This window comes from Apis cerana, linkage group LG2 (assembly GCF_029169275.1).
Source record: "Apis cerana isolate GH-2021 linkage group LG2, AcerK_1.0, whole genome shotgun sequence".
Classification (NCBI taxonomy): domain Eukaryota; kingdom Metazoa; phylum Arthropoda; class Insecta; order Hymenoptera; family Apidae; genus Apis; species Apis cerana.
This window is the reverse complement of record NC_083853.1, coordinates 9,278,926-9,291,268: the sequence shown is the minus strand read 5'-3', so window position 1 is coordinate 9,291,268 and position 12,343 is coordinate 9,278,926. Positions and strand designations below refer to the sequence as shown.

The 12,343-nt window shown below is 38.6% G+C and overlaps 1 protein-coding gene across 13 annotated transcripts in view; it reads right to left on the bottom strand.

The window, feature by feature from the left end:
* The window catches only part of LOC107996637 (uncharacterized), a 300,698-nt gene that overhangs the window by 10,479 nt on the left and 277,876 nt on the right, over positions 1-12,343 (bottom strand). For all 13 annotated transcript variants that reach the window (XM_062071011.1, XM_062071015.1, XM_062071010.1 and 10 more), the window contains one exon: positions 4,239-4,357. In XM_062071011.1, coding sequence (XP_061926995.1) covers positions 4,239-4,357 — 119 coding nt within the window. The remainder of the gene's footprint in view (positions 1-4,238; positions 4,358-12,343) is intronic.

Genomic DNA, 12,343 nt, shown 5'->3' with positions numbered 1-12,343 from the left:
TAAAACCAGCATCATAATCGTAATTACAGCGTAACGTTGTTTTTTAAAATTATATACACTTTTTAAATGTATTTTAACAAATTGCTCGTTTCAATTTTAATAACACGACGAGTGCTCTTGAAATAACATTTTACATTTTTATCCGATCGAAACAGGTAACCAACGTATACAAATTCTACATCAAAAGATATCATAATACGGGATCATAATGGAGTTTTAATTAATTAAGTATTTTCCATAAGTAAATAGCGCGCGATGCGAAATTTTATGTAAAATTGAAGGAATGAAAAGCAACGACAAATAATAAACGTTTTGTACAACGTATAATATCGTTTTTTAAAAAAAGGAACAAAATGTAATTCTGTTTCGATATTATTTTTTTTTTTTTTTAGCATCAAACGAATTTATTTCTCCCGTGGGTGGGGCGAAAGCGAAATTTTCACGTTTCGTTTCGTATGCGAGAATTTTGTGACGCCATTGCGAGCGAAGGTCGACGATCGGGCTATATATTTTCCTATATAAGGAAATCGGTCTCCTCTAGGTAACATAAAATTTTACGCACCGATAGATTGCCCTCCGGTATTACGGCCCTAAAAGGAAGGGCTTGCGCTATTCCACGATAGAAATTGTACGGACCGTGTATTCGAGACCGTGTACATTCAATGTGCCTCTTCAAAGGAATATTCAATTAATCGAAGAGTCGAGTCGATGTTCGTATAATATACGTTGGCCGAATGCATAAATGTATGACCGTGTTCGTGGTTCGTCGATCAATCCGACGTGTCCTTATTACCGTTCCGAGATTTCGAGAGGAGATTAAATCTTTGCCCTGTTTAAACAATAAAAATCCTGCTGCCTTTTAACATATCGAGTATACACCTTCGAGTAAATTAAGGAAAAAGATAGAAAAAATTTGGAGACTCGTAAACTATAATTATTCTTCGTTTGATCAAAATTCGTTCCAATATATCATTTCCTGAAAACGAGAAACTAGAAAGTTTTTATTCAAAAAAAGAAAAAAAAATCAAAATTACGACTCTTTTTTTCATATTTTTTTATATTTTTTAGGATTTAATTCTGTTATTATTTTTTTTAACACAATTTTTTGAAACAAAGTTTTTAACAATCGTTTCTTACACACCGAAAGTTCGATCGATCGATCGATCAACAGGATGCTATCTATCCACCGAGAGACAATGGTGGTTTACGCTCGTGCCACTTTACAATGGCGGTTCCGTAACGCAAAGTCATCGGGACGCAATGATGATCGGAGGAAGGGGAGGGAAAAAATTGGCGCGCGTTAATAACGGGCAAATGACACGAATGGAAAGTCGGCGTGGCGACAAACTGCCGGCATCGATTTGACGGTGATTGATGGACGCCCTGGTCATTCGTCAACGTTATTACGTTTACACACGGTGTACGCGTGTCTGAACATGAACGATCGATAAATTGTACGGTTCCAATTGGAAAACGCAATCAACGGGATCAAAAAGTGTGGAACGAGGGCGGGATGAACTCGTCGTCGCGCGTCAATCTTACTTTACACTTTCGCATTATTTTCAAATTATTATGTGGTGACGTGTTCGACGGTAAAATTTATGGCGTACGATTTGTCAATTAAAAAAAAAAAAAAAAAGGACTTTTGTAAGGGATGCTTTTTGTTAGGAATTATTCGTTTTAGTAGTAGATCCTTGGGCGCAGAAAATTAACACTACTTGGAGGATTTCTTGAGGATCTCTGGTTAAAGATTCAACAGATTGATAATTTATGATAATCGTAAAATTTATTTTAGTAATTTTTGAAATTATTAATGGATAATGATACGTTTTTTGGGCGCAGAAAATTAACGTCAATACTTCTCGAATTTATATATTTTTTAAGAATTTCTATTATTTAACGACTACTAAATATTTATAATTCATTTAAAATTTCATTGATAGTATTGATTAAATTTTGTGAAACGAATTCTCTTCCAATTTTATATTTCATGAAAAAAAAAAAAATATGCGAAAAATACATTGGATAGTTTTCAAACTTATCAGAGTTTCAATACGATTAATCGTGTTTCCCTATAATCACGAGAATAAGATTTTATTAAATATCCATCGGAAAATCTGACGCGTTCTCATCGTTTATCATTAATCGCGTCTGTCTGGGTGATTTTTCAGATGATTGGGTTTTTCCGTACCGCGACACGCGATAAATCCAGATGCTGGATTAACGATTTGACGGACATCTCATAAAGACGGATAAAATTTGTGTAATGGACAGTGCCTGTTCTTCGATCTTCGTTTCTTTTCGATTAATTTCCCGTACAAAAATTTCAATTCTATTTTCTGTTCCGTTTATTAGGTGTACGCGGTCGAAATTTAATTTCACGTCTTTGCTTCCCGTCTATTTTGTCGATGATATTGAATCTCGCGTGAATATCTCCCTCTCTTCCAATGAATTTCTTGGAAAAGTAAATGAATCTTTTTCTCATACGTTACTTTTTAGACGATATTTAGAGAGAAGAAAATTCACGTGAAAATATCTTGTTCCAAGCGTTTTGTTGCCAAGATAGCATACATGACAAAGGGGATGTAGAGTATTACGTCAAAACCTCTTATCTTTAATACATGGCAAAGATAGGATAATGCTTTGAGATCTTTCATCTTCCTCTTTTTTTCGATTAAAAGAACCTAACGGGAAATTATTAAAATTAAAAGTAGTCGCCAATGGATTCCCTATACAGTTTTAACACTCTTCGTTAATAATTTAATTTAAATGTTTAAATATTACATTAAACGTATATTAATCTTTTCCCTCTTTTCGAAATTAATAAAACTGTTTAAGCAATAAAAACAGATATATTTTCCATCTCTATATATCGTTCCGTTCATCATCATAAAGAAACGTAAATTTCCTATTATAAATTCCTCCCGATTGTAAATTTTTTTAACATTTCTAGATTAATTAATTTAGATAATTTTTTACGCGAGGCCCTTCGTCATTTTAAAACAAAGAAATTTTCCACGGGAATAGGAAGGAGAAAACTCCGAGATGAAGCGACAATCGAGACGAATAATAAAAGATTCATGGTCGTTCGATCATGGAATTCGATGGGTTCTTTTTTTTACCTCGGCCCAAGAATAAATGCATCCAACAGCCTCATCCAGTTGAATATCTATATAGAAAAGAAAAGTTGCAAGAGTACTTGTGCTTTCTCTACGAGAAGAAAAAAAATTCCAATTAATTCATAACAGCCCTTTTATGCGATTCCATTATTAAAACACGCTATCTTGATCGCAAGGTTTACAAAATTTTTCTTTCTCTTTCTTTTTTTTTCGAACGTTGTTTCGACGATTCGTGCACAACGGCCGCTAAATGTTATCCTTATGGATAGTTCTTGGCCACGTTCCAACCAGGACTTCCGGATTACCGTGCGCATGGACGCATCTATATTCATCCGATTAAGGGGGCTCGTCCGATATGTCGGCTCGCAATGGCTGTAATTAGTCGTTGGTAATTAGTAGCCAGGCCGAAGTACTTGGCTGTTGAAACCTCGGCCAAGAAGAATCGGAGCCAAAATAATCGACGCGTAGCGTGTTCTTTCAATTCCTTTCGAAACGCGGACGAGAATTTTTTTAAGTTCAATTAAAGAAAAAGAAGAACGAGATTGAAATATTAATCGGTAAATTCGTTTGGATTGATTTTGGAATTTATTTTTCTGTTTTGTACTTGAATCAACTAGCGTTGATTCAGTAGTCTTCTGGTCGATTCTTTTCACAGGATTTCTATTAACATATGAATCGTACGGTAATCAGTCTCTTTGGCGTGGCTCGTTTAATCGAACAATCGATGCTGATTACTACTAGTACGTTCCTCGCACTAAACGAAAAATGAAATTCGTTTACTATAAATATCACGGTTTCCATTTCTCCTAATTATACTCACAATTTTGAAATTTGTTACGTGCATGCTTAATTGTTTAGAATTATTAATCGATCTTAAGAATGACAAAAGGTAACGTGAATTTTCGTCGTTCAATTTTCACCAGTAAGAAAGAAACCGATAAAGAGAAGCCTTACTGCCGTAACCGTAAACCATTTACGTATTGCCAAAGCCAACACACGTAAACCTATTACCCATTAAGACTGGCAATGATTCCATTGAGAACGTCTGCTTGAGAACCCTCGATACTTTTATACGTTCGCGTCGTGTTGTTGAAAAGACGTGAGAGATAGTCGGCTTACCATCGTGGAAGTAATAAGAGACGTCCATGTATTCCTCGTCGGTGGGGCTGTTCGTTGCTCGTTTCAGAACGACCGTCATATCTCTGCCATTAGACGAGTACCTTTTCGGCTCGACGTATCTGAAAGAAAGAAAAAAGAAAAAAAAAAAAGAAAAAAAAAAGAAAGAAAAGAAAAGAGAAAGGAGGAAAATAGAATCTGCTTTTACAGTGCGGTCGTCACCGCTTACTATCGCGGAGATGGTATGATTCGTAAGGCTTGGGGAGGGAAGGGGAGAGAGAGAGAGAGGAGAGATTCGAGTCATTTCTTCGCGAAGAACGCGTCGTTCCATCGAGACCGATTGTAAATCACGGGGGTTGCTATCAGAAATGTCGTAAAGCTCGCGAGCTCTATCTTCTATCGGATATACCTTCCCGAAATCGGGATCCTCCCCGTGGTTTTCAACGAGCCGTGTACGGAGCACGCGTAATTCAAAGGCAAACGTCGTATATACGTTTCCTCGATCGTTTCCTCGTGCTCGTGGCCAGATCGACGAGATTACTTTTTTACTTTCCTTCCTTCCTTTTTTCTTTTTTACTGCTGAGTGGTTGAACATGAATATTTAAAGAGAATTTTTTACGTTAGACGTCCAAAGATAATTAGCAGTACTTTCAAGGATAAAAAGAAGGGAATATCTCTACGAGTTATAATCTAGATTCGATCGAAACAATGTTCTTACGATGATGTCGAATGTATAGAATAACAATAAACACGTGACACGTTTACGCTCATCCCATTGTTACGGATAATAATACGTGTTAAATGTTAGCTTCGATTTGTTGCACGAGGACTCCTTTGAGTAGAATTTTCCAACGGTAGGATTGTATATACATACACACACACACATGCAGAGTAAAGCTGGATCCGCCCATCTTTTGATTCTTTCTCTTACTCTCCATCAGGAGCTCTTTTCCTTTATGTCGCTAAGTCGAACCGCCTGAAGGAAGTTTGCCGTGAATTATGAAGCCGGCGCCTTTATGTCAAAGAGGTACACGTCTCACCATACTTGACAAGCTTACGTGTGCCAGCGCAGGGAGCAAGGCTTGGAAGTTGGGCAAGTGGTGGCACAAAGCGGCATGTAAATTTTCCACGTCGTTCGCTTCCATTTTACCCAAGCTCCAAGTTGTAAATGGACGTCCTGGGAAACGGGCGCCTCGCGATAACCTGCACCTGAATCCTCCATGAGACAGCGTATAGTGATAAGTCAATGTTTGCGGCCCGGTTTTGTCCCATGATAACGTCTTGCCGCATGGCATCGGACGGTTATTAATAGATGGAATAAATTAACACGGTTTTTGGCCTGGCAACGACAGCCAGGTGTTCGGAGTATGGCCATTCGACCAATTCCAGAGCAAATTAATTTACCGCGAGATTAAAAGGTAAAGGTGGTATGGCGCGTTGCGCGGCCACCACCCGTGGTGGCGGTGGCGGTGCTCGTGGCGTCGACGAGCCGTGCATATTTATGAATTATATTATATATCGCGAGGTATCGAAACTCACGATCGAATTTTGGATGTTGGAGGTGGACTTTCTTTTTGTTTCAGTGTGCGTGCCGTGGAGAGCATTTGTTATAAATAAAACAAGAGGAGGAAGGGAGATTTTTGATAAAAATATTAGAAACGAATTTTAGAAGGAAAGCGCTTCACTGCGAATGTCCAGGTTGTTTTTATCCCGAAAGAATTTTACATGGAAAATTTTCATCGAAGATCGGATATCTCTTGCAATCCCACCGCGTATCTTTCTTGAAAATTTTCCAACTTTCCAGTTCTTCTGCTCAACTTCTTGCCCTCGTCCAACGTTCACGATTCCCTTTCCGCTTTTTAAGATATTATATATATATATATATATATGTATAGTCCCCTCCGATTTAAGAAAAAAATCTTCGAGTTATGGAAGTCACTTAAGCTTTCGGGATCGCAGAAATGTCTACTATCCCACGAAAGGTAAAGACATCTCCAAGTTTCGCAGCTCCACGAACTTTCTCAACTCATCCAATTCATAATATCCTTTAGATCCTGCAATATCCCATAGATTCACCGAGCCAGTTACATCGTCTGAGAGTTACTTAATGAGTTTTGAGGCTCAAAAGCTCGGACGTAAGAAAAAAAAAAGAAAAAATTATAGCATATCCATTAAAAGACGCGAGAGAATGAAAGATTCTTTTTGAAAAAAGAAACGCAAATTCTTCGTGATATCGTCGTCGATTACGATTGCATCGTTTTGATTAGAAACAAACGACAATTGCAACACGACGTGTGTACGAAATCGGAAGATTAATCGGTATAAAATCTTGCTCTTGTTGCACCGATATACTGCGAAATTGACGAAATTATAATTTCATTCATGTTTCCAGGAGAGGAAAGAAAAGAAGAAAGGAAGGAAGGAAGGAGGATGGAGGTGCAATGGAGGTTTTCGATTGCTTTGATTAAAAACTTGGAAAAAAATTTGTAATTGCGTGACGGAACGTTGTTCGTTAATGAGCGGCAAACAAACGGTAAATAACGAAGGGAAACTTGAAAATAAAAATAATTTCACGCGAGCAACTTTGCTCAAACTTGGAATAACGTATTATTTATGACGATGAGTTGATACGTGAGTAACGAAACGAACGAGGGTGGAGAGATCGTTGCGGCTCGAAATGAAACGGTAATGAGGAAAAATAAAAAAGAGAAACGGGGGAAAAATGAGCAAAAGTTATCGCGCCATATTTTTACACGTGATATTTCAAATAAGAAAAAACCATCCATTTCTCCTAGCCCTGAGAAAACAGAGAAAATATTCGTCGAAAAATTTCAATTCTTTCTTTTTTTTCAACTGTTATCAACGTGAAATCTCGTTCTCGTTCGGATCTCGATCGATTTTTCCAGGGAATCGAACAACGAATCATCGAAAGCGGCGACGTTTTTGGTGGGATAACTGTTTCTTTAAAAGCGCGGGATCAACCGACCCAGTTGGCTCGTTTTCAACTTTCATTCGCGGATTTTGGACGTGGCACGAGGGAGTCTGGATCTGGTGTGTACTTTTCCTGTGCAAACCGGGTCGGACGTGGCCGAGATATCTCTTGCTCCGGCGAGAGCATCGTCAGACACCGATCGCGGCTCGTACGTCGCTCAAACGAGATTTTAACGCGCCCCATTCCCACGTGTCACTCTCCATCCCGCGAACCTACTTTCTTCCCTTGCAATTTGCATGAGGATTTTGTTTCATTCCATGTTGCTCCCGCCTCTGACGGCTGACTTCATTTCCTCGGCTTATGCTTCTTATTTTTCTGCTTCTACCATTTTCTATCATTCCGGCTGCGTGTATTTTGAGGCAGGTTAAACTCGATTACGAGCGGATTATGCGACGATCGGCAGATGGATACAAGATGAACGTAAAATTGGATATAGTTAAAGAATAATATTCGCGATACATTCAGGATATCGGCCGAAAAGAGAGATTTTAATATCTGAAATAAGGATTTGTAGCCACTTTACTCAGGTATAAACGATAGTCGAGTTAAAATGGAAAATAATTTCTCGATAATTTGTTATAAATAAGCAGCAGAATATTATAGCAGTTCTAAAAGTGATTTTTATGAGTCTTAAATACAATTGACCGAGATAAGAAGAATTTTACTTTACTGAGAGGTATAACGTATAAGCGAATATTATTTTTAACGAGAGATCGATTCTTTAGCCTACGAGATCACGAAACATCACGTTCGTTGATTTTTATTTGCTTTCGGAACTTTCTAGGAAAAATGTTTACTAGGTAAAAATAAATAAACTTCAGAAATCGATATATCGAAATTTGCTGAACCTGGGAAAAAAAGATTCAACACGAAACTTCTAATGCAATAAATTTAATTTAATAATTCAATATCGTTTTGTATTTATAAGAATAACATTCCGAAATGGATCTAAAATAAACACAACCAATCCATTTGCGCAGTGTATCGAACGAAAAAAACCAGATATTTCGTATTTTTATACGATAACGTAACAATGAACTATTTACCAACCTGTATTTATATTTTTATACATACCATCTAAAATAATACTTTAGAAAATAGTAAGAAGTATCCTTACGTATCACGAAATCGTGACAAATCACATAATAAACATTTTCGATAACGATAAATGAATAACATACACTAAAAAGAAAAAGGGTAAAAATAATTTACCAACTCTTCTCAAAAATGATCAATGTCACTGAACACCTACGAGCGATTACTTTTTACAACCTCCAAACTCATGATATTTTCATTTCTGTATCGAAAGTAATCCATCCGAAAAACGAACCTCGAAGCCTCGAGAGGAAACGCAACGCAGTGTCACGCTCCAGGCTTCTCCCCTGCTCTCAACCTTCCCATCGAACGAGAATCGAAGGCCAAAGTAAACGGCCTCTAATTCGACGCGGAAACAGTAACGTTCGAATCGCCGTTAATCGCCATGATCTCTCCCCGATCATCAATTATTATTGACTACTCCGCCGTGCGGAAATTATACGCGGGCATATCGCCCTCGTCTGTTTGCGTATTGCGCCCCCAAGCAGAGGGGGTGGCGGCCGAGTCGAGGTTTATTTTGCCGGAAGAGCATAGCCGGTTCATTAGCCTTCCCGCCAACGGACAGAAGCGGCGCGGCTTTCAGTAGTTGGTGCCAAGCGGAGATTAAATTACTCGACAGCTCCGGCCACCCTCGATTGATCTCCACCGTGCATCCCCACGGCCCACGCACGGGCGCGGATTAAACGGCGCGTGCCCGTGGGTCGTGCCGTGCCCGCGCGGATAATCGCGCCGCTTTTTTATGCCGCGCGTGTTGTCGGCGCGCCGCGGAGGATCGTGAATGCGATCCTCGAATAATGCTTTGATAAAGGGGAGGGGCGCCCTCGAAATGGGATTTCCAATCGAGGTTTTTTTTAATGCGAAAGTTTGCCGAGCCGTGATGAAATGTTGTCGGCTTGATGAAGGTTTTTCAAAAATTTCCCCCTCCCCGAGCTCGGTCGGAAAAATTGTTCGGCCGCGAGTTGTAGTTTGCGAAACGCGGCAAACAATGCGCGGCCGGAATTTCGATGAAGGTAAAATCGGGATAAAAATTGGATTGATCGGGGAATGATCGGGAATGACTAAGCGTCGCGACGAAATTCGGTGGAAAAGTTAAAAAACGAGGTTATTCTTAATATGTAATAAGTAATAAATAATAAGCATGATAATCGAAGAAGCCTTCTTTGGTTCTACTTTCCTTTAATTACCAACAAAGAGAAGCAATAATAATAATCTCGTTACTATCGTTACTAAATAAGCTAGGGAAAGAACGTGCTTCGTGTAACATTGCAATCTCTTCTCCTTTCTCTCTCTCTTTCTCTCTCCGTTGGATAGAGATTTTTTTCCACCAATTTTCCGGGGAGCATAGGTTGTGCCCGTGGACGAACGATAAGCCGGAAACCGCGGTTGATCGCATTATTACCGGGCGCAAAATATTCCGTCCGGATTCTTGCATCGCTTTCCCCTCCCCTCAAGTCGCTTTAAATGCATCGTGAAAGTTGGACCGCGGCTGAACAATGGAAAACGTGCCTCCGGCTACGAGAGAGCGCGTGGATGAAACACGGGCTTTATTTTGCATGAATTTTTACGAGATTAGCCGGCATAAAACACGCGACAGTCCCATAGGCACGCGCGTTCATCGTGTACCCGTAACCGGACATAAATTTCACAGCTTGGCCCTTGTCGCGTTAGAAATTAAACTGGATTGTTTAAAAAAAAAAGAGAAAAGGAAAAAATGAAAAAAAAGGGAAATAAGAAGGAAGTCTTATACTCGATGTCCTGCAGAAGTTATGGAGGGTGGTTTTTGCGATTTTGGGTGGTCGAAGAAGTTTGGCTGGAATATATACGTGTGCGCGTTCCAACGGCAGGAATGAAATTACTCGTGTTAAATCTTGTTTTTGTACAATTTAGAGGAAATTATCGTGAAATTTATCGTAACACAGGGAAATTCGAGTAATTTTGCGGGGAGAAATCCGTCGAGGTTTTGTTTGCTTTGAATTGCAATTCCTTTTCCAAGGATACATTGCGGAAGATTCTGTAAATTTTAACGAAGAATTATACATACCGACTAAATGTATAATATAATAAGAAAGAGAACGATCCTGTTAGTTTTTTTTCTTCGTCTTACGTTGGTATAAGACATCCGCCCTTTTATACATAGAGAGTCCTTTATATATATATATAGAGAGAGAGAGAGAGAGAGAAATACAATCGGTGAATTTATTCAAACGGGATGGAAAACGCGATGGATGTATCGTTAAAATTTTACGAAATCTCTTGTTCCATGTGATTATTGTTTTTCCAGAGATACTTTTGCACGTAATACAGTGGAACCAAATGGAGAGAGCTTGAAAAATCTATTTAAAATTGCAATCCACTTTATTCTCTGAAATAATAAGCATTCTCCTCTCAAGTTGTTTTATGGAAATAATTTTAGAGAGGTGTGTGTAAATTTTGAATTTATCCGTTCATTTGGGCGAAAATGAGAGATGAATTGTAGATATTCTTCGGTTAAATCGCATGCCAAGTACATTTCAGATACTTCATATTTATTTCCTTCGATTTTCTGAAAAGCGGAATTCCAAATATTGGACAAATCCAAATTAATAATCGATGACATCGCGTTTTTAAAAATACGATACAAACTCAGAAATATTTTCCAATCATCTGTCATCATTAGTATCGCGCAAATTTGAAACTTGTGACATAATGTTCATCGATTGTAAATTTATCCCGATAGATGACAAGGAAAAATTACAATAATCATGATTGTAAAAATTATCTTGAAACGTAATCCATCTATTTCATCCGTTATAAGAAGTTCGATGGAGTTAATTAAATCATATAATCAAGATATAATCAATAGATACATTTCGAATCATCGAACAATAACAAACTTTCACATAGATAGAATCTGTCTCTCTCCTTTCACTTTACTTCTTATTATAATTTCCACTATGACTGTCCAATAAGGTATAAATCACCCTTACTCTTCTTCTTCACTGTCAAATTTCTCAACAACATAAACACAACACGTCATAATCAAATAAATAAAACCCAATAATTTCATCCACAAGTGTACAGCATCAAAATTCGATTCGACTTGGAAATAATCAGACGGTCTCGGTCAGTCGTCGTTTCCTTTTCTTCTCTTTTCTTTTTTCATTTCGAGATATCGTCGCGTGGAAACCCATGGACATTTCGCGTCCGTCTATTTCCCGCCGCTTGCATAATGCATGCGCCGCATCCGTGCACTCCGCAGCATTCCCTTTTGCACTTACTTCTCCTCCCATCCCAGGGGGGAGGTTGCGATACTTTGTTTGCCGCCGTTGGCCCTCGTACGTCGTGCTCTTTCCACAGTTGGCCGACGCCGCTCGTCCCACGAGATCTCCTGCACTCTTGTGAATCGCATCCTCCAGATATTCGCCTCTACCTTCCCTCCTCTTTCTACCTTAATTACGATCATTTCTATCGAGAATTTTCGGCTTGATCTTCAGACCATGGAAAAGTATACCTCGCGAATCTTGGTTGGTTGAACCTTCTGGGACTCTTCTTTACGCGGTGTCTCCGTATATTCTCGTTTGGAAAGTAATTAATGGTGATTAAGGTGGGGCGGATAACGGAAGGAATTATGACTCGAATAATTAAGGATTTTGGAACAGTTTTAATAATGGATTTGTTGGAAAACAAACCATATGTTCGATTTTTAATTCGAAGCTAATTTTGGAAAAAAAAAATTGGAAGAACGAAAAGAAAATTCCGAATATTTTACAGTTTAAATCCAATCGAATTAAAAAGATTTTTCTCGAAGTAAAGGGGTTTTAATCCATATCTTTTTTTCTTATATCGTTTTAGTGGATAAAAATGGAGGTGCACGTGGTGATCTTTTATTTCCAAAAATTCGCAAAAACACGATACAACGCGATAAACGTATACGAGAGACTCTCGACAGATCAGGATACCTCCGTTTTTCCTGCCCCTAAAGGTCAGGAATTCCGGCAGTGCATTAAAGTTTAACCGTGCAAGTCAAACACAGTATTAACCG